At 42.2% G+C, this 26,509-nt stretch overlaps 2 protein-coding genes across 2 annotated transcripts; one reads left to right on the forward strand and one right to left on the reverse strand.

The window, feature by feature from the left end:
* The first annotated feature begins 1,610 nt into the window (after positions 1–1,610).
* LOC142963275 (indian hedgehog B protein-like) lies at positions 1,611–6,510 on the forward strand. The gene is made up of 4 exons (XM_076104032.1): positions 1,611–1,916; positions 3,281–3,438; positions 3,750–3,853; positions 5,780–6,510. Exons 1-4 carry the CDS (start codon positions 1,611–1,613, stop codon positions 6,508–6,510), a joined length of 1,299 nt encoding a protein of 432 aa, XP_075960147.1.
* A 4,884-nt stretch (positions 6,511–11,394) lies between these two features.
* Positions 11,395–23,688, reverse strand: bin1a (bridging integrator 1a). Its single transcript, XM_076104043.1, has 21 exons — positions 23,602–23,688; positions 22,546–22,626; positions 22,255–22,309; positions 22,013–22,107; positions 21,288–21,383; positions 20,946–21,056; positions 20,737–20,829; positions 20,334–20,419; positions 20,088–20,163; positions 19,512–19,576; positions 18,986–19,033; positions 17,982–18,057; positions 17,536–17,658; positions 17,188–17,271; positions 15,686–15,706; positions 13,221–13,505; positions 13,041–13,190; positions 12,418–12,471; positions 11,858–11,932; positions 11,634–11,735; positions 11,395–11,532 (listed from the first exon to the last, which is right to left on the reverse strand). Exons 1-21 carry the CDS (start codon positions 23,686–23,688, stop codon positions 11,431–11,433), a joined length of 1,965 nt encoding a protein of 654 aa, XP_075960158.1. The 3' UTR covers positions 11,395–11,430.
* Between the last annotated feature and the right edge of the window lie 2,821 nt (positions 23,689–26,509).

Genomic DNA, 26,509 nt, shown 5'->3' on the forward strand with positions numbered 1-26,509 from the left:
TTCTAATGAATTTACACAGGTCTCAGTTGATGTTCTATTTCAGCTAAAAGGTAAACACAGCTATAGATGGCTGTTTACTGTGTGTGAATCCCTCTCTTTGCTTTTCTCTGTTCCATTAAATGACATGAAAAGCTGTGGTGCAGCAGAAATACTTTATGGTATTTACACTCACAAATAATAAAACATAAATTGTGGAAACCCTCAGCCTTACAGTTCAGTTCATTCAAAGGAGCGTGCCCTGAGAAACAGGGGTGAGACCACTGATTTTCTGCAGGCAAATATTTGAAGAGCTAATTTGGAAGGGTTGGGTTTGCTGGTGTGTTTGCGCGAGCGTGTGTGTGTGTGTGTGTGTGCGTGTGTTTGTCAGCCACACACAGCCAGCAGCCAGGGAGCCAGACAGCCAAAAGTTATAAAAATTAAATATGTAATTTGTCTAAGGAAACTGGGGGGGAAGTTATAAATCTTGTTGATTAATTAGGACAATTGTCTAGACTAATTGACAGCCGGTCAATGATAAATCTGAAGTCAGTCAGTCAGCAAGTCAACAATCTGTGTGACTGTCAGTCAGTCAGTTTGCTGCCAAGTAATGCTTCAGCTAGTCCACATGCAAGACATTCAAACTAGTATGTCTCTGAAATCACCCCATTAGTCAACCAAACACTAACCAGCCAGTTAACCAATGATGCTTGATCTTATTTGATATTTGAATGCAGCTGAGGGGAAAAAAAAACATTAGTCTCTGCATAATCCAGGAAATTGATTTAATTAATTGATTGTGATTGCCTGTTGTTTCCAGTAAAAAAAAAAAAAAAAGAGCTTTCAAGGGCACAGACAGACAAAGACAACGACTGGAAATGAAGCGGCAGCAATAAAAGGGCAAAGTTTATGTTTGCTGCCCGCCTGCCTCCCGGCACAATGTGGACAGGACTCTCCAGTGCGCCCTGTGCCCAGGAGGGGCGGGGTGGGTGGCAGAGCAGGGAGAGAGGGAGAGAGGGAGAGGGAGAGAGGGAGAGAGGAGAGAGGAGGGCAGGACTGGCAGGGTGCGGTCTGAAGTGGCAACAGATCGTTTTGGATCACTCAAATCCCTTCAATTCAACTGGAAAGCTGCAGCTTGTTGCACGCCGGCCGCATATGGAGAGGAGAAGCTTTCAATCCAGAGAGAGGGCACCAACCATACAGCGGGCGAACGTGGCCGATGTTGTGACAGTTTCCCAGAGCAAAAGAAAGAGAGGGAGAGAAACCACAACACTGCAACTTGGATATCAGTAACCGCTCTCCCTCTCTCTTTAACTCTCTCACCCACCAAATCGACTTTGAACCTGTTTGTTTAAATACACGGACTTTACAGCCTGCACACTTACTGTTGATTCTGCAAGGCGGAGGGAGCGACGTTTCTCAATTTGGGTCCATTTCTTCTTTTTTTTGGAGCTGCTAAAAACTTTTTGGTGTCCTCATGGTGCCCGGAGCTGCCGCAGTGAGCTTCTTTTATCCGAATTTTTCGGACGTGATATCGCGACTGTCACGGACGATGGAGTCGGGAACTGAGCCGCAGAGGTACTGAAGACACCTCTGTCCCCCGGGAGAGTCCTCCCTCCCGCCCCCCCGGGGCGATGCGGGTCTCCTTCCTCCTTCTCACCGCCTCTCTGTGTGCCATGGTCCTCCTCCTCGCACCTGCCTCGGAGGGCTGCGGGCCGGGGAGGGGGTACGGCAAGAGGCGGCTCCCGAAGAAGCTCATCCCGCTCGCTTACAAGCAATTCAGCCCCAACGTCGCCGAGAAGACCCTGGGGGCCAGCGGGAGACCCGAGGGCAAAATAACGCGCAACTCCGAGCGCTTTAAAGAACTGACACCGAATTACAACACAGATATCATCTTCAAAGATGAGGAGGACACGGGCGCCGACCGGCTCATGACCCAGGTAAGGAGCGGGGATGAATGGGGGGGTATGGATGCAAAACATCTTGCACAGATATGAGCAAATATTGACCATTGTTCTTCGTGCTGCTGCTTGATACATTAGTTATGTTTTAATAAGACTGAATTTACAATATAGTATTTGATTAATCTAGAGACTGCAGCAGACCCAACACATGAATGAACTGAATAACTTCAGACTAGATTAGCTACCCTGTTGCATCCAATTGTCTGCTGAGTGTTTGCTGTCTGTTGAATGTTTAAACCAAAATGATTGATTTCATTGACTCGACCCTTCGTTTCACCTCTGGATTTTGCTACTGCACATTCTTACCTGCGGGTTTCTCTTGAAGAATTGCCTTCACTTCCAAACTAAGCCTGGTTTAGTTTGTTTAATCTGAATGCTCGCTAATATATACAGTTTTCAGGCTCATAACCACTCATTTTAGCATTAAACCAACGGCTATGGATATACCAACCAATACAGTCATCTTTGTCTCATATCAATTGTAATGTTTATTTGTCCCACAAAGGCACCTCTCACCTATATGTAATTGTAAAAACTAGAGCAGTGACTACTTTACGCACAGCCTGCCAAATCTCTGCTATTTTTGGAAATTCTGTGAAATTCAAAACAAATGCCATCATCTAGCTGCAATTGATTAACTGACTAATTAATCAGTTCATGCAGTGATGGATATTAATATTGACCGCATTGACGACTCACTGCTTCAAATTAGATTCATTACATTTGAGAAAATGGATCTCCAGATCTGCTGAGAGGCATCTTGACCTCAAGCCTTTTATGCAAGTAACTGGAAAAACTGCGAAATCAGCCCAAGCAAGCACACCTGGATAGTTGTGTGTACTTTGACCTGACAACATTCCCCTGACACAATTGTAGTATAGAGTCATTGTTCACATTTCTTTGTATATGTCTTGAGTGTGTGTTAGTGAAGAGGTATGCCCTCATCACTTCTGATGGGCATGCCGTTTGCCTTTTATTCACTCTCTTGCTCTCCTTCTCTGGGCTACGTTCTTTCTCTCATTGTTCCACCTTCCCTGTCCCCGCCTTAACATGATGACACTGATGTCGCCGACTATCTGCTCCACCAGACACACACCCACAAACACACTGTCCACATTGTATATGATTCTTGTTTTCTCTGAACTTGGGTATCTGCAAACATGCCTCATATTCATCTCACCCAATTCTTCCCACAACGTCCCTCTTTTCTTCTCTTCATTTGGTCTTTCTCTACCTCCAGCTGCTCACTCAGCATTATTAGGACAACTTTATTTTGTATTTGTAGTGTTTGTTTTTAACTCCTGCCTTTCCTTTCTCCTCCCTGTACCTCTCTCTCTTAGCGTTGCAAAGACAAGTTAAACTCTCTGGCCATCTCAGTGATGAACATGTGGCCGGGTGTCAAGCTGAGAGTGACCGAGGGCTGGGATGAGGATGGTCATCATTCGGAGGACTCGCTGCACTATGAAGGACGTGCTCTCGACATCACCTCCTCAGACAGGTGGGCATGCAATACAGCACATCATGTGGTGTAAATAGGACTTAAAGTTGGCTTATAGTCAGTAAAGACAATCCACAAGTCACTCACTCAGTCAGTTGACTTCTCAGTAATGCAATGAGTCAACTAATTGGTCCAATTCTTCCTGCAATTACAATATTTTAAGTCTATTACGTTATACAAATAAATGTATGGATGTCAGTGGAATAATGTACTGTATGTCTTATGTGCATGTTTGGAAAAGTACGCATGTCAAGCTCTGATTGAATCACATGTGGAGTTGACAATATACATATATATCATTTTTTTTACAGGGACAGAAATAAGTACGCCATGTTGGCCCGGCTGGCCGTAGAAGCTGGATTCGACTGGGTCTACTATGAGTCCAAAGCCCACATTCATTGTAGCGTCAAGTCAGGTAAGAGATGTCTATAAGCTACAGTGTGTGTGTGTGTGTGTGTGTGATTATCTGCATGTGTGTTTGTTTTGCGGCTAGCTGTCATTACCACTAATGAGGTTGATGCCTTTGTTGGTGATTCACTAATGGTTTACCTTGATGCAGCTATCATCAGTCTATGTGTGTGTTTGTGTGTATGGCCTATTGGGAGCCAATCAAAGCAGGTAGGTGCACCTGTGTTCTTTGCTGTGTTCAGTCTCCCTTCTTGATCACATCGGAAGTAACTGTTGTTTGTGGTCATAGAATATTTAGCCCTATGATGTGCAGATAGTGTTCCAATTAGTAAGTGGTGGGACAGCTAATATTTAATTTGCAATGAATAACATATTCTGTACTTTATATTTAAAGTCCCATCTGGCTCTCCTTCCTGCATTCCTATGATAAACCGTTTAATTTTTTCCAGTTTTATTGCAAATCAGATACAGTCCTTACACAAACAATACTTGACCGCATTCCACCTCAAGCCATTCTAACTTTTGAGACATTTTAGAAACCCATTTACCCATGTCTGGTACCACCAGTTATTTGATGCCAAACTACATTCTAGCAGTCCATTGAGGTTAGTAAGCTGTGAGATGATTAACTCTCCCTTTGTTTTGCTGTTGCTTTTCCTTCAGTAGGTTTCTCTCAGATCTCTTATCTAAGTCTTATCACCTCCCGGTCACCGCCCTCCTTCTCTGCAGCCCTCTGGCTTACAGACATACACACCTTGGACAAATATTTGGCTGCCTTAAGACTGCTTTAAGACAACCCTCCTACACACACACACACACACACACACACACACACATGCATTTATAGTGATGCATTTCCATTTCCTATTTGAATCTGATCTTTCCTTGTGTGGAACCATTGAGACTGGGCATGTGACTCAGTTTGAAACACAAACTCTGCTGTAATCCAAACAATATCTAGACCCAGGTCTGAGTGAGTCTGTGTACTTTCCCGTTTCTCTGACCCCCGGCCGTGCTCTGACTATGGTGATACAATCAGCTGGTTATCCATTAGCTCTTGCTGACTACCTCTTCTTGCCACCTCGTCTCACTGCGTCTTAAAGGGCCACCTTATTCAGAAATACTCCCAACAAGCTCAAATGCAGGCCTACATCCTGTGGCATCTTGGACAGCCTAAATGGCAGAGAATATCCCGACAAAGCTGAGGCAGACATGCTTTTCGAATACTGTTGTATTGCTTGTGTCATACTGATGGGGGGGGGGGGGGGACTTCACAGTGACAACAAAAAAGCAAGAAGAGAGCTGCCCTTTGGTCAAATTTTTGATATTAAAACACTTTCCTTTGACCCCACTAAGTATTTTAGGAACCTCAGAGAAAACAGTACTCATTTTGGTAACTTTATAACGGATTTCAAGTCCCATTGACAGAGAAGTCCCATTCTGCAATACTAAGGTATTGCAGAATGCTTAGGGGGCCACACAAACCTGTCGAGTTTTTCAAAGAAATCACTAATATAGTTGAGAAAATCAAATGGATGGGGATTAGAAATCCTAATTTGCTGCTGAAAACATTTTCCTCTGAAGATGTGAATGAGTTCTAAGAATAAGGAGAGAGGCAGACAGAAAAGACAAAGTTTGGACATGAGTCACATTATATACATAAGTTAACAATCGCCCGCTGATCCACTGAGATAAAGATGTCCTTGAGTCAGTGTCAAAGTCTTGCCTGTTTTATAGATTACTCAATGACCTAGAACAATCTGAAGTCGCTGTTGCTCTACTCCTGAGAGAAGTTCAAACTGCATTCCTCTCTCTTTATGTCTGGACTCCTCGTCTTTGCATCGCCACCAAAACAAACAATGCAATAAAAACGGATTAAAACTACATTTTGTTAAATAAAATAATCATATTTCTCTTCCTTTCATCTCTCCAGAACATTCTGTGGCAGCCAAAACCGGTGGCTGTTTCCCTGGCGATGCTCAGGTTATCCTCAAGGGCGGGGCTTCTAAACGGATGCGTGACCTTCACCCTGGCGACCACGTCTTGGCCTCCTCAACGACGGATGGTCACGGCCCCCTTATCTACAGCCCGGTCTCATCTTTTCTGGACTACCAGCCCAACGTCACAAAGATCTTCTACAACATTGGCACCAACACAGGACTTAATATTACTCTCACAGCCGCTCACCTGATCTTTGTCACAGACTGCACGGGTGGGCTGAGTGAGCCAAAGTGGAAAGAGACGGCTGACGATCCGCGTTTGGGCTCCAAAAGGTGGGAAGCAGGCCTGAGGACAGTTTTTGCCAGTGAGGTCCGGCCAGGACAGTGTGTGCTTACATCACAAGGGAAAGTGGGGTCACAGGCATCACTTTCAGTTGTGACCTTTGTAGAAGAACAGGGGAGCACTGGGTTGTATGCCCCACTAACTCAGCATGGGTCCATAGTGGTGAACGGTGTGCTGGCCTCCTGCTATGCTGCTGTGGACAATCACCATTTGGCCCACTGGGTCCTGGCCCCACTGAGGTTCTTCTACAGCCTTATGGGACCTTCAGAACCGCAGACCGACGGCCTGCACTGGTACCCTTGGCTTCTACAGAGGCTGGGGCAAACGCTGTTGGACGCTGGACACTTCCACCCCTGGGGGACTGAGCAAGGACATAGATAGGAGCCACAGAGACATGTTTCACACTGACTTACCTGTATTCAGGAGCACCTAAGCACAGATTGAGGGACCACCAAAGACAATTGATTTTATAGTGAAAATTTGTTTTCACCCTACTTGCCTGTATTTTCTGTACTTCATCAAACTCTTTTTTGTAGCACATGGGACAAAGAGAAGAGACTGGGAAGATTAGTCTGCTGATTTCAATTTCATTCATTCCAGAAGATTTTAGAGGACTGGAAAGGTGATCAAAGACAGAATATCAAAAGTACAGACTTAAGTATCTCCCATGTTCAATTTCTATGTCAATATGTTTATGTTCCACTCAGAGCACCTCAGAGATCAAAAGCAGGGAATGCGATTCGAAACAATAGCTTTCATAAAATCATCGTCAAAGTAGGCAGTGAAGATAATCAAGTTGAATCATTCCTTTGTACTGTATTCACTGTAATGTGTGAACATTTGTGCAGCTTGACGTCACGCTGGGGCTTACTGATATAGTTGGAGGAAATTTAAACATTTGAGGACACCTTTTGTGACACATTTTAGGAGCATCAGGCTCCAGAGAAAAGGTTAAGGTGAACAAATGAAGGAAACACTTTTGGAGGAAAGAACAAAAGAGAATAACATGAATAAAACTGAACAAGGTGTGATTTAAAGCTCTATGTACATAGGTATTTATACAGTTAGGGAATGTTAAACAAAGGAAAGGAAGACAACAAATAAATTTTACTGTCAGAATCATCACTGCAGTAAATCCATTGATGCTTTACTCTTTTTTTTAATAGAGCCTGTTTTTTTTAAAATTTATTTACAGAATAATATTTAACTGGACGATGAGGGATGACGTTCCGTGTGTTAAATGAATGCAATGTTGCAATTTGCTAGTGTTGCAATATAGCTTCACATCTGGGGCTTTGTTGGATAACTATGACAGGGAATGATGATGGACACTGTGTGTATACTGAAGTACTGATATGAGATCGGTGCATGGGGTTATAATGGCCACGCTGTCAATGTGGTTTTCCAAGTAAATCTCATGCTTTCAGTCATCTTGATTGTCTCAAGCTGATATATGGTTCATATATACGTCTTCGTGGTTTTTTTTATCAGTCATTTTATTTAAAAGGTGTTTGTTTTGTGACATGTTTTTCATTGTTTCAGGTTTTCAATTTTCAGGTCAGTAGTATCTAGTAAAGGTATACACAACACTCAGGCTGTATTCAACTACTGTATTAAGCAACAGCTATGCATCATATTAAATAACTCTCTTTAATCTCGAATAGTAAGTTACTTGACAGCTCTCCTCTGTATGGTCTTTTTTTATATTCAATCTTTCACCCAAGACATAAGACCTAGATTGGCAGGGGTACAGGCATTTTTGTTGTTCATATTGCCCAAAGTGTTCTTCCAGTCGTCACTTATTGAATATGAAGACTCAAACTTTGCTATCTCGGAACTCCAAGGCATTATTCTATATGCCTTCTAAAACATGTATCACATATGTATATTAAGCTATTGTTGGAGAGACTATTTAAAGATCTATTTTTAGAAAATAATGTAAACTATTACTATTTTTCGGCAACTCTGAGCATACAATTTGTATTTGAAACATAAAGTTGTTGTTTTTAAACCCCAACTGCTCTGTGTTTTTTTGGTTGCAACGCATTTAGAACAGCTCCTTACTAATCACTGCTAGATGTGTACTCTATAGTAAAGTCCCTTTTTAGTTACACTTTGCTCGTTCTGATAGAGAGGCCCTGGCTGTCTTTATTCAGAAACGCCATTGAGGGCTAGCAGCTGCATTTCAAACAAGTGCTGATAATCATCTGTTACATGTTGACACATAAACAGCCATAATTGGGAGTGATCAGTGTAAATGGTGATGCATCTCAACAGCTGGAACAATGTGAATGGAGGATGAATAGCTGTGGTCAAACGGTGGGCTGCTGGTTGGTTTCAGTACCAAGGACAGCAGCCCACAGCAACAGCTCCTCTCTCTCCTCCTTATGATGCCCGAATGCTTTCTTTCTTTTCCAGAATGGTGTTAGTCTTTGAAAACAGCACACCCTGATGGATGCTTCAGTATTTGCATCCAGAGAGCAAAATCTGCAGAACAGAATTCAGCACGTAGAAAAAGACACTTAATCAATAAGCAAAAGGAGATTCTACAGAATCTTTAATATTATTGGTCAGTTAGGTACAGGAAAAACCTTTTTGTTGTATCCCATAGCTCATTACAGGAGACAGCATCATTCAAATAGACAAATACCCACAAAACCAGACTTCAGGTGAAACACTCGCCAAGTTACACATGTTTAAAAATAAGAATACAACAGTGATTGGTTTTCCAAAATGTGCAGGTGATGTTCTCACATGGGAGGCTTTTTATATGAATAAATCATGCACATCTCAAGTGGTTCAAATACTGAAAACCATTCTAAAAATGTGTCCACCTGAGTCTGGTGGTGTGCAGCTTTTCTCTATGTGCCCCGTCTCCATGTAATCATGTTTAGGCCTGTTGGGACCACGATACCCTGGCAACATTTTGAGGCAAGGCTGATGGAAAACCAGCAATCATAATCAGGACAGATTTGAGAGGGAATGGTGAAAAAACACATTTTATATATAACTGCCCACCATACCTCTTATTAAGATGAACAAATAAATAACAATAAATCAAAAAAATATCTTTCAGCTGCCTCAAAAGTGACCCAAGTATCATCGTCTTAAATTAAGGGTGTTCACACAACAGCACATGGGAAGTCAGCATGCTCACAGTAACTCACATACAGATATGAATGTCTTTATAGAATATGTATCTGTCATTACAGCTTGGCAAAATTACACGTATACACAACAAATGCACAATAACACCTGGAACCATAATACCAGCCAGTGGAAAAAGACCCAAATATGTTTGAGTTGTCTTTGTCCAGTCAGAAAAAACTTCCTGTAAAACGAACGACCTCATCCCCAGGTAGGTGGTGGTGATATCGTCCAATAACAGTTGCCTATAGATAAAGAATTTATGTTTCCCAACAACCCGTAAACACGCACACATACAATCGCACACAACCATTTTCACACACTCTTATTACATGTTAATAACATCATGAGAAATGTCAATCTTCTGAGTCAGTGACTGAATGAATGTGAGATAGTTTGAATGACCTACAGTAAGCGGCTATGTTGAGAGCAGTGAACCTGACAGAAGTACAAAACACTCCATAACATCCTACAGGAAGTTGGCAATTATGTTGACATAGTTACATTAGGCTATATGTAATCATTGCTTGGCAGCATACAAAAATAAAAGAAGTTGCTCTGGTGCATATTCTGAATCATCTGCATTTGAGTTAATAAGTCGTCTCTATGCAAACGGAAGGAATTGTTTTCGGCACAATTTTCAAAAACGAATGAGGCTGGCTCAGTTATTATATATGTGATTAGCATTAAGGTGTAACCATATCTGCCTAACTATTATACTACCAGTAGCAGCGTCTCATTGTAGTATGCATATTTTGAATTCCTTGTGAAAAAAAAAAAAGAAAAAAGAATCCCATGAAAATATTTGTTTACATGCCCACTCCACACAACTTCACACAAATTTAAACAACAAGGAATAAAAAAAAAAACGGCTGTCGAAGAAGAAGACAGTCTAGTGTTTTTCTACTCTATAGGACTCTGATCAGTATTTCTGTTTGGATTTTTAAAGCATTTCTATTTTGAATTCCTGCCGTCTTTAACTTGGTTGGTGTCAGATGACCAGTTAAATGCATTATGCATTTATTTGGATTTTTAACAAGAGGTTCATGCTATTATACCACTATTGAACCTAAACCAATACAACATCTAGAGGCCCATGTTTCAATGTTTCACAAGTAGGTAATAAAAGTAGAAATCAAAGATGGTCTGGATGAGTCCAACAGGCATAGGGTCAGTAATTCGAGTGATTGTGGATCGGTGACTAGCAAATACCGGCACCAAAACTGCTTGAGCTTTACTGACACACTCCAGCAAGCCACCCGGCCACCAAATAAGCAAACGGGCACAGGTGAGGAAACCTGCATGCCGTAGGAAAACAACGACACTTGATGGCTACACATGTGGCTAAAACAAAACTGTTGACAAAAATAGAGATTTGTTTCAAAAATCCACTTGAACATGAGAAGATGGCGATCTGCCTCAGCAACACAAGTGAGTGGCTAACTTCAAGAGCCGTTGTTGATGAGATTGCTCATTTTGTTTTGTTTACTTAAATTCCTCACTGTTTATGTGCTGTCTGGCTGATCAGGTGCTGATGTACCGCATGTGTTCAAAGGTCGCCTCTCAGTTTGACCGGGGGGGAAGTTGCCAGCTAGGAGTTGGTTTTACTTTTTCAGTGTGTTAGTCTACTTGGTGAATGTTTCTTAACATACTGAGGACTCTTTCCTGTCAGCCTGCCTTTACTAAATAGATGAACAAAAGCATGTCTCAAAACAGATTTTCTTTGTAATGGTGGTGAAATATGCCTTGGCAGAGTTTATGAGGAGACATGGCTAAGAATAAAACATTATAATGCAGGTGCAAATGTAACCATTGCAGAGGCACCTGTTCCTGCATCTATCCTGTATGATCAGGATCCTCCTATCGATTCCTTCAGTATGGAGAAGCAGGACAACAAAGAGTGGGACCTGTGAAATGGCTACATCTGTAATTGTAAATGTTGCCAGAAATCCACAGAAATGCCAAGATCCACTTTTAGCACAGTGTAGCAGATCTTAGAAATGCATGATTTCAGCCAGGGCTGTGACAGCTCTGCTTCTATGGCCAAAGTCCTAGTAAAGATACAATATCAGGGCAAGAGAGGGAAGGAAGGATTGAGGCAAGAGGAAGAGAGACATGAAGAAGGGAGCTGGAATGACGTCCTGTCCACCTCTTTCACAGCCTCTGTGTGAAGTTCTCTGGGAATACTCCTTTAGCGGCCTTTTCTTTATTCTGCAGCCAGTCATCCTGCCTCATTCCCATCAGCCAGCCATCATCCTAAAAACACAAGATATGCAAATAAAGACACTGTCACTGTGACACCACAGCACATAACTGTGTGTGTGCGTGTGTGTGTGCGTGTGTCTGTGTGTGTGTACCTGTTCGTCAGGGTTCTCAAAGGTGATTACCAGCACCACATCACCAGTCTTCATCTCCAGTTCGTCTGTGTCGTTGGCAACATAATCATGCATCACCTGGAGCTGTAATCACATAAAAACGAACATGAATGATTTCCATATATATACAGTACAATATATATTTGGGTTAAGCAGTAGATGCTCAGCACCATTGAGAATTTTTTTTATTCTGTATCCTGTTTTACCTTGAACAAGAAGCCAGGTGGCATTTCTTTGGGCTCTGATGCTACCGCTGTTGATTCTGTTGCTACTTCAGGCGTCTGCAAATACAGAAGCTCCATTTAATAACATGAGGTGCTCGGTGAATTTTTTTCAAATCTTTTAAAGAAACATTTATTTAGCCCTGAAAGTATTTTTTTTTCTTAAGAACATGATTTAACAATAATCTGCCACCAGAATTTTCCATAAAAGAATATTTCATAACCAAAGAAAAGGAATACTTGGTTTTAGAAAATGCTTAAAGTTTTTTTTTTTTTACATATTATAGACAAAAGATTATGTGATAAGATGGATTCCTTCTAGAAAATGGGAGGAAAAATGATGCCATATAGTCACCTAAAACATAATCATGACACATTTGGGCTTGTGTAAGCTCTTGATATAATACATATGTGTACTATTACAATATATAATATTACAATAGTATAATTACAATAGTACATCATTATATTGATAACTCTAATTAAGCAATAAAAAGCACATCATAACAGTTATTGCATGTCATAGTAGTTCATCTTGCAGGTACCTCCTCTGTTGGTGCTTCTGCCTCTGGTGCTGCAGCAGCTGCTGCAGACTCACCCTGGGAGCAGAGAGACATAGAAGAATAACAGAGAGAGGTCAGAGAACGAGACAGATGAACGATTGAAAAAAGGAGGGGGAAAGAATGGAAGAAAGAAGAGCAGACAGACAAGACAAAGACGGACAAGAAGACAAGCTGCACAGCCTACATAGCAAAGTCATGGCTAATTCAAGCAAGTGTGTCGAATAGTTAGTAAGCATGGCCACTAATGCACAGTTCCCATATAGGTATAGCTTTTGCACAGCACACTATATGCGTGTATTTCTGTTGTAACAGTGACTGGGATTAGTCGTGTGTATTGAGAAGTAGATGGCTATACACTTTCCCTCAGCAATTCATTTCCAGCTTTCCCTTTGTGCCACAGCAATGCATCCATGCTGCTGGTCCGAATGCATCCTAAATCTTTCCATCTCAAGATTTATCCGTTCCTCCAGCTTTCATTCACAATGTATCTCCCTATCATCAGTTTCTTTCCAGTACCCCATGCTCAAATCTCCTCCTCAAAAATCGATGCATCCACCATTTTCGTCCAGATGCATCACTCCATTTTTTTCTCTCTCCTCGGTTACCTGACCCTCTTCATCATCCAACGTAGCAGCAACTGGTGTAGTGTCTTCCTCAGCGACTTCAGCTGGAGCTTCAGCTGCAGGTGTTTCATCCTCAGGGGCAGGCACCTCGGGGGCAGGCACCTCGGGGGCAGGCACCTCGGGGGCCGGCACCTCGGGGGCCGGCACCTCTGTGACCGGCACCTCTGTGACCGGCTGGCCCCCATCATCGCCCCAGTCCTCCTGGGCTTCAGCCTCGGGATCGTAATTAACCTGCTGGACCTCATCATCCCCCCCTCCCTCCTGAGCCGGAGCCACAGGGTCATAGCGAACCGGTAGGGCTCCATCATCCCCCCAGCCTTCTGTGGCAGCTGCTATGGGGTCATAGCGGATAGGCTGTGAACCATCATCACCCCAGGCGTCTGCAGCAGCACTCATAGGGTCATAGTTCTGCTGGGTGTCCTCTTCCTGGGCACCACTGTCCTCATGCTGAGGGGCAAGGGGCACGTTTCAAGGAGTCAGAGGTAAAAAGAGATATTTTACCTTTTGGGTATTATAAGGGATTCATAAATCAAATGGTTAAGGCAATTTTAAGGGACACAAAGGAGAGGTATACGAGCTATTTAAGGCCAGATTCAAGGGCTCAGCGTTATAATGGACAAAAGGGCATTTTGTCCAACGTATGAACAAAACAGTGCGCTATGAAAAACAAAAATATTTTTGATGGACAATGGATTAGGGAATTGCTGGAGATATTGAAGAGGCACTAGTTTGTGCATAAGGGTTGTATTATGATAATGGGAAAGGTATTTAAAAAGCAAGTGAGTTCAAGACCATACACGTGATTTTGTATGCTTTAGCCCGTTAACTAAAACATGTGTTTGCTATATCGTATGCTAATATTATTATATCAAGAAACATTGTTTGATTCGGGGAAATTAAAGATTAAAAGTAAAAATGTTTCCTCTTGCCCCAAGTGCTATTAACTAATTCATCTAGGTTGCTTTGGTGTGAGTTGTACTACTAGGACGTTTACAGTTTTGCAACAGAGGACACCAGGACAGTCAACATGGTAAGCATTAAGCCTGATAGTCATCAGTTAGCATTGTCAGTGTGAGCATGTTGGCATAGTGTTGGCATTTCACCCAAAGCACCACTGTAGCTATTTGAAAATGGTTGGCAGTACTTTTTAAATGCCTGATTAGTAAAAGGGCTAAAACCTGCAGAACCCTTTTGATGGGATTTGAACATGGATGAGGGTTTGGGGAGATGGCATCAATCACCATTTACATTAAGCGTATTTGTAGTATTTAAGGGAAAATGGAAGAGTTTTGCTAAATATGCATAGAAACGGGCCATGAAAGATGCCATGGACATCGGTTGGGATGGGAGGAGTTCAGCAGCAAGTCATCATCATCACCATCATCATCATCATCATCATCATCATAAGACCCAAGAAGATTGATGTAGAAGGTTGAACCTTTACAGAGAAGGTTTCAGATAAAACTAAAAGACACATGAAGAAAAGGAAGGGTGGCAGCAGAAGACGGAAACGCAAAACTCAGCCTTTTCCCATCAGAAAATAGATGTCAGATCTTCTGCGTGTAGTTTGCAAGCATAGTTTTTACTCCCACGGCTATGTTCAGATGGAGAAAGAGGAGGGAAGCTTTGTAAGAGCAGAAGGGTCGTTCCTTTCTGAGCTATCACTGTTTTGCCTCAAGCTCTAATACAGCAGAACTGTATGATTGTTGAGACACATCTCTCTTACAGTGATAGGGATGAACAAAAAGGTTATTGAATGGTCGGGATGCCAAGTTGCAAGCAAGGCTTTGTGAAGTTGCCCACTAGCTCTCATCAGTTAACCAGTCTCATTTCCATGAAACAATCCACTGAAAACATGAGCAACTTCACTCAACTTCCAGAACAAAACTGTTCCCTGTGTGTCACATGGAGCTAACATGTGAAGGTTACATGTTCTGTCAGTGCAACATGTGCACATACAGGGATAGGAGGAAAACAGAAGGAAAGGCGGTTGATTCAGTTTCAAATGTTACATTTTTTATTTCCATTTACGATTAAAAAAAAAGTTTGTAAGTTTGTTATCTTTTATGGATGTCAGTGATACAGTACAATCAACCCTATGTGTTTTGGGTCTACTGAGGCCCACGCTGTTTATCATCAATATACTGTGCACCTGTACGGTAGAACAGAGAGATGCCTCTTAAAAGAGAGGATTGCATATCATTCAATATTATTCAATACATATATAACAGTGTAAAATGCCAATTTGAAACTGAATTGACCCACGCTCATTCCCAAGTTCTATTTGTGCTGTATAACAATCTCTTCAGTGTTTAGTGTTACCACATCAAGCACTGCAGACACAAAGACAACGCACAAACAGATTTGAGATGGACAAATGAAAGAGATCCATTTATGGAAAAGCTCGTTAATATGCAGCAATGGCCGTTATAGAAGTCCCTATACCCAGCATGTCCTGGGTGGGGCTTGTGTAACGGCTATTTAAGTAGTAAAAGTAAGCAACAACAAATTAAATGATGGTTTTTATGAACATAAATAAGAATATTCTGATGCGGATGATGATCATAATGATAATTCAATATTTTTACACATTAAATAACGTATTACGGTGAGGATGATATGCTTACCCATGAGTCCCAGTTTGCAGGCTGTAAAAATAAGAGTCAACAGAATAAGGAGACAGAACGAAACTCTTGTTTTCACTCATTGCATTCAATAAGAACTTTCCAGTGCAGGTCCCATGCTCTAACCCTAAGTCTGAAGTACTAAATGATGTAAGTCTGAAGAGGTGACCACTCTCATATGTTCTTTGCACAGAGTGAGTGGAATATAGGAGAAAGGTGCACAGCAAAACACAAATAAGGATTCATTTAATCTTGCAATTAGCCTCAAGTGATTTCAATATTTTCATTCAGAATCCACGCAATCCCCCCTAACCATGTAAAATGTCACTTTCACCAGAGTATCTTGACACAAATGACGACACAAAAATCCTATCAATGAGGCAAGTGATAACTGTTGGCAGATACATCAGAACTAAGAAAAGCTGATTTTCAATTGATGTTTTACATTTTCAATGCATCCGTACTAAAGAAGACACCCCAGAGCCCCTGATAACATAAGATGGAATATGTGACAAGGCTGCAGTGAAATATCAACATTTTAGTGGGTACTAAGGAAGGTTACGATATTGTATTATAAACACAGGTGGAGCCCTCTACTGGACTCTATGGGTAACAGTAAATTATGCAGCACAGACTGCTGTCTGCCATCCAACACCCTCTTTGGTGAGCAGGATAGGAGTGACAGGGGCCTTTGGTAGAGGGCTCTGCCTATGCTTTTAGAAATAGGATTACAAAATCGTTCTAACTCACACTGGCTCCACCTTCTACTGGACTCTATGGGTACAGTGGGTGGAGCCCGATGAATACACGCCCTGCAGTGACAATAACATCGCCCCAACCACACGGACTGTGTTTCACTCTCTTTTTCGTCTCATGACAGTAATGACAGTTTTTATGTAATTCTCAAGCTCTATGATCATGAACACATGAAAGGTCAGTTTATGACCTGAACTTCATTAAGGAGTTTTGAGGATTGAGGTTACCCAACATGCTCAGATAAAGTAAGTACAACCCTATGACATACGAGTATCTCAAACTACGTTCTGCTGCACAGTTCTGAAGAGAAAGAAGTAGAAGCAGAGCAGGGCGTTAGTCTTCACTCCATGCCATGAGTGATCTGTGGATAGCGCTGAAGCAGGAAGTAGTGGTCACTAAAAGCAGGTTTCTACAGATCATCATGCCAATCATCCACCTCTTGTTTAGGTAAATTGGAAAGAAGCACAGCGGGTAACACCTCAAACCATGCCAAGCTTATCAAGCTATTTCATTTTGTATCCAGACTCATCAAGCTTGTTTTTATATATTTAGTCAAACCACTGCACCGGCAACTGGAAACTATCTTGTTCCCCAGTATTACAAATGTATGGCATAGTTCTCTTGAACTTAAATAGCATGAAAATAATTTAAAGATTTTCTGGATAAAATCTAAAATAACTTGTGAAGCTTGACATTTCTTGCAGTAGAGGGTGTCTATGGTCTATATGTTCATGCCATGAATCATCCACCTGTGTGAGCGTGGAGGCTTTGGTTGCTGCACTGAAAGAGTCCAGGTCCATGTCCAACAAGCTGCTCACTGCAGGACTGTCAAACTGATAACAACAGGAATAGGAGGGCTCATTGACTAACTGGGCACAATAGAGGGTCAAGGAACAGAATAGAATAGAACAGAATAGAATAGAATAGAATAGAATAGAATAGAATGGAACAGAATAGAACAGAATAGAACAGAATAGAATAGGAGAAGTAGGAAGAGGGGCAGGCCAGACGGAGGAATACTTAAAGGCTCTGACCAGTGCAGGAAAGTGGGAAGTTAAAGGGCTGTGGCTGTTTATGGACAGCAGCTGTTGACTGACCTCTGAAGGGGAGGTGACGTTGATATCAGGAGTAGCTGCAGCATCAAACAGGCTGATGATGTTCTCAGTTTTCATCTCCTTACATGGGGTCACCTTCATTGGAGGAGGCATTGCAGGCCTTAGCTAGAACAGCGAAAGAAGCATGGTGACTAAGTTGTGCCTCAATACAAGTGAATATAAATTCAAGGCTCGAAGTAATATAAGAATTAAACCTTCAGTCTGCATTTTAAAAAACTGACTACAAATGTATTTATTCCAAAGTTAAAAGATGACGAACTCAAACTCAGATGACAAAATAGACATTTTGGCATGTCATTGCAGGATGAGCCCAGATGTAACTGACTACGTGATGGCTAGCCAGCATTATTGCCATTAGTCACACCTGTGTGGAGTCATAATGCAGATGATACTCTAAACACAGAGACAGCCTGAGAGAGTGTGTTTACCTTGGATGGAGATTTGGGGATTGGCGGTGGTCCTCCTGGCCTCAGAGTGTGGTTAGATGCTTCTTTTACACTCACACTGAGTGAATGAGAGAAAGACAGATGGAGGGCAAAACAGAGATACAGACGGATTACAGAGACAGTAACAAGGATGGCAAACAATGTGAGAGAAAGGTCAAAGGCTAAAAAGTGCAGCTAAAAGCTAACACAACTTGAGAAGGCATGCTCTACAAGAGTCCAAGAGCTGTCATGCAAGAAAAGAAAGCCTTCCGTCCCTCCATTCCTCTCCTTTTCGTCCCTTTTATCCCATGCAAGCAGGCTTTGTCTGTGCCGCCAGTAAATCCTCACAAGCGAGCAGAGGCAGAAGCATTCGCTTTAATAGAGACGATTTTCTAAAGCTGACAAAAACGGCCCCAAACCTGCAGATATTTTGAGGGTTGGAAAACCTAAAATGTATTGCTGGACCAGGACATTTTGTAAATTGGTGGTGTAAGTGGAAGAAAGAGGTCATTCTTTGAAAGCTCAAGCACCACATCACCAAGACTGAAAGTGAGTATAAGCCTCAATAGCTTGAGGCTTATAGTGTGTCAGCAGGTTTTTGTTAATATACTGTATAATTTGTTCAGGAATATGCACCACTAAAGCAATCAACTAAGGTCGAAAATCGGTATAGATTACACACAGAAGGGGAATAACAGGGGGTTAATCCATGTACATTATCCCACTATGTACCTCACGCTTTGGGTTGTATTGTTATGCAACAGTCTTGCCTGGTGGAGCGTTAAACATGCAGTTTTGCTCAACTCTCTTAATATATCTGCAGCTCTGGGGGCAAAGCTCTCGTTTTCGGTGTGTCTGTGACTTCACTTGCACAACCAAGCACTAGTTCTTCCTTAAATCTCCCGCGCCTGCAGACTGACTGACAGACAGACAGCTGGACAGACAGGTCAGTTGGACAGACAGACAAGAGTTGTGTCACCATTGTTACCACAGTTGCTGCCGGTTACCTCCTATTTGTTCCTGACGATGAGGCGCCGCGGGTAACTGTTGTTGTTCTGAAAGGGGGGTTCAGGGTTGGCTCCAGGTTAATGCATGCCATTGTGTTTGTCTGTTCCTGTAGCTTAACATTTTTGATACGTAGTGTTTTAATCAAGGAGTATCATATTGTTGTGTTTTGATTTTCTCTTGGCTTGCAGCCATTTCAACTTCTGATGCAGCACACTACATTCATCAAGCACAATGAATCATGTGCTCTTAGGTGGTTCAAACATTTACAAAAGGCGCCATGGATATACAACATAGAAAGCATTTTCTCTTTGCTGGTTAAAATGACCAACAACAGTGATTGATGTAGGAGGCATTTTGAAATGATTCCCGGGATTTCAAAGATGTTTTTCAGGGAGACCAGGATTTTTTTAGATCAAGGTTAACAAGATATCCCAGTTCTTTTGAGTAGTGTATAGCATTGGTGTTCATCTATATCTTTACCTTTTAACATCTTTGATGATACTAATAATATGTATGGACACTAACCTGCTTGTTTGCTGCGTGTCTCCACTCTCCAGTTTCTCCAAGATGTCATACAAATCCTGATCCAACTGCAGAGAGGGAAAGAAAGGGTGTTGGATATTGTACCTAAAATGAATTGCATTACATCATCATCATCCTACATTGTTCTGGCACAATAGATGCACATTCTATGACAAAAATCATTACATTGTGTTTGGTGTTCCTCTTGCTCTGTAATATATATAAGTACTGGCGAGTGTGTCCGTCCTCTATGGCTCGTTTGCATCATCATGCCCAAATTCAGATTGACAGTATTTAAATATCTATAGCTAAGGCAGTACTACAGAGGATACTCTCTCTGCAGTCAGTTAAAACCCAATGTCCTCCTGTTGATTTACACGGAGAAATTTAAAATAAATGAACTACAACTGACATCGCGTGGCAGCAAAATGTTGTTTTTTTTAGATTCGGTTATTGATGAGGTTAAAACCGGCATTGTCGACATTTTCCATCAACCGTTACCTGACACCCAGTGTCGATTTGTTTTGTCTGCCCTTTATCTAAATTCAGCATTAATGGAGGTCTATACACGAGACTCACCCGGCCAATTTCCTTGTGAAACTTCTCCTCAAAACCAGCCAAACTCTGGAAGGTGCTGACATAAAACCCAACACGACTAGAAAGGGCAGAGAAGAGAAAGAGAGACAGTATTGACAGCATTACCGGCTTGACTTAATATAACGTCCTGTGATGGCACGCAATGAAGCACGGAACGTAAGTGAAACGTAATTACAGCGTACACCAACAGGAAATCATTTCCACAGACACTCACAAACACGTACACACCTGTTCCAGAGTGAAGGTAATTCCTCTTGCAAGTCAATATTAATCTCCTCAAACACCTTCTGGGCTCTGTCCAGCTCGTCCTCAGCCTGAAACACACACACACACACACACACACACACACAATGTGTTGGCAAAAAGTATTGGGGCATGTCTGTGAGTCTGCGTGCGTTGCTGACAAATAGCATGCTGTATGTAGCAGTGCTAACATCCTCTAACAACGTATGATTGTGCTTCAAAATGGTTTGTCTGCAGTTGTTCTGTTGTTGCCATTTTGCATTCGTTAGACGTTCGACAGCGGCAAGTGACAGTGAACATGGGCTGAAAAAGAGAGCGATGAAATGCTCCTTATCATTGTTCCATAGTCAACAGACCTTACAGGAAGTGCAGAAAGATTATTGTGTACCTGGTTTCTGGACAGACTGCTCTGGGCAACATTGTGTGCGGACAAGATACCCTGAGCCCAGCCTGGAGTGGCCCTCTCCAACAAAGAGGAGGGCTGGAGGAGAGAGAGTGAGAATACGACAAATAAAACACATTATTTATGGGTACGTAAATGACGCCATAATCAGAGTGCCACTGCTGTTGTGTCAAAATATTTTGAATTTGTTTCACCTTGGTAATTTTAATGCCCCCGTCCTTTTTCTTGGTCTTGTGTGTGGTGGCATAGTTGTGCCTGGCACTGTCGTAATCGACCAGCTTCCTGTCCCTCTTAGCTATACGTGACTGGACAAGAAGAGGACAACGAGTATTTGTCATATTCAGTGTCTCCACCTGCAGGGTTGACCTCAGCTTTCATCTTCTAAACATAAAATTGCTTTTCGGTAGTATGATTATTGAAACTTAAGTAAGATCACAGCAAGATGTGGAGGAAAGCCTGGCTGCCACTGCATGAACACTAAACAATAATCATTTTTGGTCATGGTTGCTACTGGTTTCTATAACCACACGGCTTACCTTGATATCAGGGAACTGGCCCAGGTAAGTATCCATGGAGATGAGAGCATTATCGACCAACTTTTGGTGGTAGTCAGTCCACAGCACATCACAGTCCTACGGCATGGATGAACATAACAGTACCACGCATAATCACAATTACAGATTTGATATTACAAATTGCCTGTGATGCTTGTTTCATTGCAACCTATGCTGCTTCCCAGACGCATTTCTGCACCACCTCTGAGTTAATTCCTGTCGCTCCGCAGCTATGTCTTCGCTCATGATCTTGAATCTAAATTAAGAATAAACTAAAACCCTTTTAACTGATTGCCATATTTTTTTTTGCAGCTAGCTTGTAGTGAGTTTTGTCACATAAGAACCATTAAACCAAAATGATCTTCAAGAGTAATAATCTTAATGCAGTCGGAGGAAATTCCAAAGAGCTAATCAACATCTCACAAGGAATGTTAATGTATAGTTTGGATGATTCTGCCAAGAGGACACAGCTTTGCAGACCCTATGAAAAATAGCTGCTGTGATGCATAAGCTAATCAGGAGCCAAGCACACACACACACACACACACACACACACACACACACACACGCACACTCAACTAATCAACTAATATACAAACTATAAAATGAAGTGGTTCTGACCTCTATGGAAACCAGTTTGTCCGAAAACTCCCACACATGCAGGCAATCTCTGCATTTAAAACTCATTCATGAAAAGCGTTTCTGACCTCCACAATGGAATCCACTTCGTCCTTGCCGTACCACTCCGGTTCATACATGTCATTCAAACATGCCTGCACGTTGTTGGAGGACTCGTGCATGGCTGAGGACAAACACATATTCCACATTAGTGGAACATCACCGGATACTTGCAGGTTATGGTGTGTATTTTACACATCCACAACTGTGTGTTTACATGTACAACTTTGTAGGTGCAAAGTGTGAATCTGTAAAGGCGCGTGTGTGTCACCTTTCACTGCCTCCAGGTATGCCCTAAGATCCCTTTGCAGTTTGCTGCCTTCAGTCTGGGGGGTGAAACACAAAACATGGGGCTTAGAATCCAAAACTAACCGGCGTGAGGAGAAACGTTCACAGCCTGTTTAGCCAGAACATATTTACCAGACGTGACTAAAAAGGTCTGGCAAGCTGTGTCTTTTTTTAAGTATGCGATAATCAGTGACTATAGCATTATTGATTTCTGGGCAAATTAGAAATATGACTCTGCCATACAGCATAGTGCCAATCATTGGACTGTACTCACATATTGTTTGTTGAAGTTGATCACTTCCTCCTCAAAAGCAACATCTTTGGTCTCATCGGCTTTGCCAAGCTTCTGAAGAACCTGTCAGTTAATAAACACATCATAACATGGCTGACGATACCAAAGGTTAGGGTAGCAATTGATTTTGTTCAGTTATAGGACAGAGGACGGGACCTGTTCCCGAAAAGACACGTCACCTGTTTTATTGTCTGGATCTCTTTTAGATCAAATATGATTTCTCTGCATTCATGGATAAAATGAATTGGTTGCAAAAGCAATATATGACAGTGCATACGTATATAGGCAATGTTTAAAAAGTGCAATCGGAACGCACTGTAAACAAATACTGTTTAATCTAATGATAAGTAAATAAATATCAGAGGTAAGTCACATTGGCTGTATAAAATGCATATATGGATTGTATACATTATTTCCGTATAAAGTCATATAGGCTGACATGTTGTCAATACAGTAACATCCACACATATTTAAAGCAAACTGGATTTACAGGAGCACCATTATCTGTTTTCTCTCTGCCACTCTTCTGTTTATGATGCATTATGATAGACAAATAGCGCCCCCTGCCATGTATTCCGAGCACAACGCGCAGGTTCCATGAACGCAGACTAGGCCTAGACCTATATCTATTTCAGCATGGACAATAATTATCATCATAGTGCTGGCCAAAATGTAAGAGAGTTTCAGCAGTTACCATTTAAGTGACAAACACTCACATTGAAACATTGAAATAGCCAGATTGTAATTCAGAATGCCAGAAACACATCAGTCATCGGATAAATTATGAGTAGGCTTAGATCTCAGCTCAATATGCACGTGCCCGCTGAATGACATTGACCGCGGTAACGATGTGTTTGGAGTGGACATCCCCATCCCCAAATAGGCCGTCAGCATCCCTGCACTTATTATGATGATGTCGTGATGCGACACTTCGCCTTGGTGGAGGATGGAGGTGGCACTGCTGCTTCGTGGCTTGTAGGCCCGGGTGATAATTCCCCACACCGTTCCCCATTAACCCGTTTGGCGAGCAGCTCTTACCTTTTCTTGGGCTCTCGTCAGTTTTTTCTGAACGTTGCTGGCCACTTTCCCTGCGGTCAGCCCCTTCCCCAAATTCAACTCAGCCATCTTGTAGCGTAGATCAGTCTTTGGATGCGGGAAGGAAGGAAATAAGAGCAATAACGATCGGATGGACCGCTACGGCGACCGTTGAGGCAAATGCATCAATGTCCAGTGCAGAAATAATGGCAATAAATGTAATTATGTGACGTTGTGATGTATCTTTAGGAGGATGTGTATGCAGAAAGCTAACCTGTATTCTCAAATGTTGAGCAGCCGAGTGCGCGTCCGTGACAGAGGAGGATGCTGTCAGCTAGAGAGGCTCTTAAAGGCACAGATGCTGCTGCCGCGTCCACACAGGACTCTGTACAGTATACGAGACAACGAGTGGTAAAGCTACACGTACATTATCAACACGATGTGCTGTTTTAGAATAAAATGCTGCACTTACTATCCTAAAAATGCTCTTTCTTTATCTTTGCCATCTACATTTTTTTTAACCTAAAATTATCGTCAGACCTTATGATTATGACGTCTTAATAAAATCATCAATGTAAAATAATTTTGTGAAGCAAAAAATAAATTATCAACCGAACATTGACAGTTAGGTCTCAATCCAAGCATGCGTGTATTAACGCTTCAAAAACCCATCTGTCTCAGTCTGATATTATAATATTATAGATCACTGAAGTGCAGCTCAGCAGACAAGAGACTCAAGGAATGATTTATTTCTAGACACTATGAAGGCATTGCGTTTTAAAGCAAAAGCATACCAAATTAACGTTAAGTAAAATTAAACTAACGAGCCATTGATTGTAAAATGTGTATTTGATGGAGTAGACTGCTTGTCAAGCACTAGCTCTGATGCTCTGATAGCGAGTCTTCTCCTGGAGGGTCAACAGCTCTAAGGATACAGTGAACTACATCTGCCACTATACACTACAACTGGTTTCATCAGGTGAAGGCAAGTGTCGCCACAAGGAGCTTTCCAGGAGATGGCGCCATTGACGTTTCATGTCCACAGACGAACATTATGTACAGAACTCTGAGTAAATTCTTACACTTTTTAAAATCTGTCTGTTTTTGCTCAACGGCCACAAAAGTACAGCGGCTCTTAACACGTGTAGAGGGGGATCTGCCAACATCAATGACAGATCAGGCTGTTCCGAGTGATTATTAGTGAATTCATTGTGACCAGGTCTAAACTACAAGTTGGCTGCATTTGATACATTCCGTCTCCCGGTGAACAACATCCCACACAATATATTTGTATAATACATTTGCTTTAATATTTATGATTGAAATAAACTACAGCTCTATTGATACAGGTGGCTTGTGCTGGCTGAGAGCTCTCCAAGGTCCTGAACTAACACTGGCGCTGAGGGAAGTAACAGGAAGCAGAACAAAAAGCCCCCCCCCCCCCCCCCCCCCCCCTCTCCTCTTTCTTCTTCCTCCCCACTTTCTCCCTCTCCTCCTCCCTTCTTCCCTCTCCCTCATCTTTCCCGTTGCCGTCTCTTTATCCCCGACAATAACAACATTTGGCCACGAGTCACCAAGCCCATTCGTTCACATATCCACATGAATAGCTCCTCTCCACCACCCCCCACCCCCCTCTCGTGCTGCGGGAATGGTTTAACCCGTTAGCCACAGTGAGCGAGACAAGAGAGCACAAAGGAAGCACCCACACTGGGTCGAGTAAGGAGGGATGTAATAGGAATAGCATGATGTAAACACGGAATAAAAACCGCAAGGCAGCATTTCCCGTCGCACCGGTCCATTATCGGCGTTCAATATTATATGAGGTACGTTCGTGTAACGACGGCGCGTCTGTCTGGGCGGCGGGAGGCAGCCAGTAAGTGAGACATTTGTAGCCAAGAGGAGTTGAGCATTGTTTCATTCTCGCTCCAGGCTTTTCTGGAGTTGCTCGCTGTCTTTCTTTGTTGTTGTTTTGAACCGAGCCCGGTTGGTTCACTGAGATCATGCTGTTGGGTGTTTCAAGCAGACAACTGGAGATTCTCTTCTTGTTTTTTTAAAGTCAGTTTTTTTTTTCTTCTTCATTTTTGGACTCGGCGATGACAAAGGAAACACACGCTGATATGTTGCATTTTTTGAGGTGAGTTCTTCTTTATTCACCTCAGTTATGTTGTGCTATAGCTTTAACACGGAGGTATTACTGAGTCCCAAGTACAAAGACTAAAGTGTAACGTTTCGTTCTGTTATCTGCACCCAACACCTTAATCGAACCACATTTCATACTGATGAGACGGTCCCCGACAGCTTATTATGTTGCCCACATCCCCTTATGCCCATCACTGTAATTGCCTTTGAAAATTAGACCCACGGAGGACTATCTCCTCTCCTATTGTTTCCCCTCTATTGTTGTCAAACCGCTGCCTCGCGGAACATTTGGTGCTCTTACACATGGCGCGAGCGCTTCCAGACCGCTCAACGGTCGCATATCAGTGACAGCCAGATGAATCCTTCATGATGTGTGGCAATTAATAATTGAAAAGACTAAACTCTGAATTTGATACCCGTGTGCATAATTGGTTTGGACAGCGTGTAAACAGTGGGAGCCAAATTGATTTGCACTCGCAGGAAGTCACGTGCACATCCCATTCAAATCTATCTATCTATCTATATATCTATCTATCTATCTATATCTATCTCCCACCTACCTACTGTCATTAGGAGTTTATCCAAAAAACAAACCAGAGACAGAGGGAAAACATGTTGTCTCTCCACCTCCTCTCTTCTTCAGGGTATAGTAATAGCACATGAAACATCTTCATAATTAGTAGTTTGCTTTAGCGAAGAAGAAGTAATTATAGGCAGAAAGCCTGCTGAGCTTACTGTGCAGGCATTTTCTTTTTATTGCCTTTGTTAAACA

The sequence above is a fragment of the Anarhichas minor genome, unplaced genomic scaffold, assembly GCF_050575085.1.
Source record: "Anarhichas minor isolate MPS153535 unplaced genomic scaffold, ASM5057508v1 ptg000004l, whole genome shotgun sequence".
Lineage (NCBI taxonomy): Eukaryota > Metazoa > Chordata > Actinopteri > Perciformes > Anarhichadidae > Anarhichas > Anarhichas minor.

Bases quoted from the DNA above. Each gene is read 5' to 3' on its own strand.
- LOC142963275 (XM_076104032.1), top strand. From the start codon at position 1,611: ATGCGGGTCTCCTTCCTCCTTCTCACCGCCTCTCTGTGTGCCATGGTC. The intron at 3,439-3,749 runs GTGGGCATGCAA...TTTTTTTTACAG, and splicing joins GACATCACCTCCTCAGACAG to GGACAGAAATAAGTACGCCA. The intron at 3,854-5,779 runs GTAAGAGATGTC...TCATCTCTCCAG, and splicing joins TCATTGTAGCGTCAAGTCAG to AACATTCTGTGGCAGCCAAA.
- bin1a (XM_076104043.1), bottom strand. From the start codon at position 23,688: ATGGCTGAGTTGAATTTGGGGAAGGGGCTGACCGCAGGGAAAGTGGCC. The intron at 19,577-20,087 runs GTGAGTCTCGTG...CCCTCTCTGCAG, and splicing joins TTCACAAGGAAATTGGCCGG to TTGGATCAGGATTTGTATGA. The intron at 12,472-13,040 runs GTAACCGAGGAG...CTCTGCTCCCAG, and splicing joins TGGATGATGAAGAGGGTCAG to GGTGAGTCTGCAGCAGCTGC.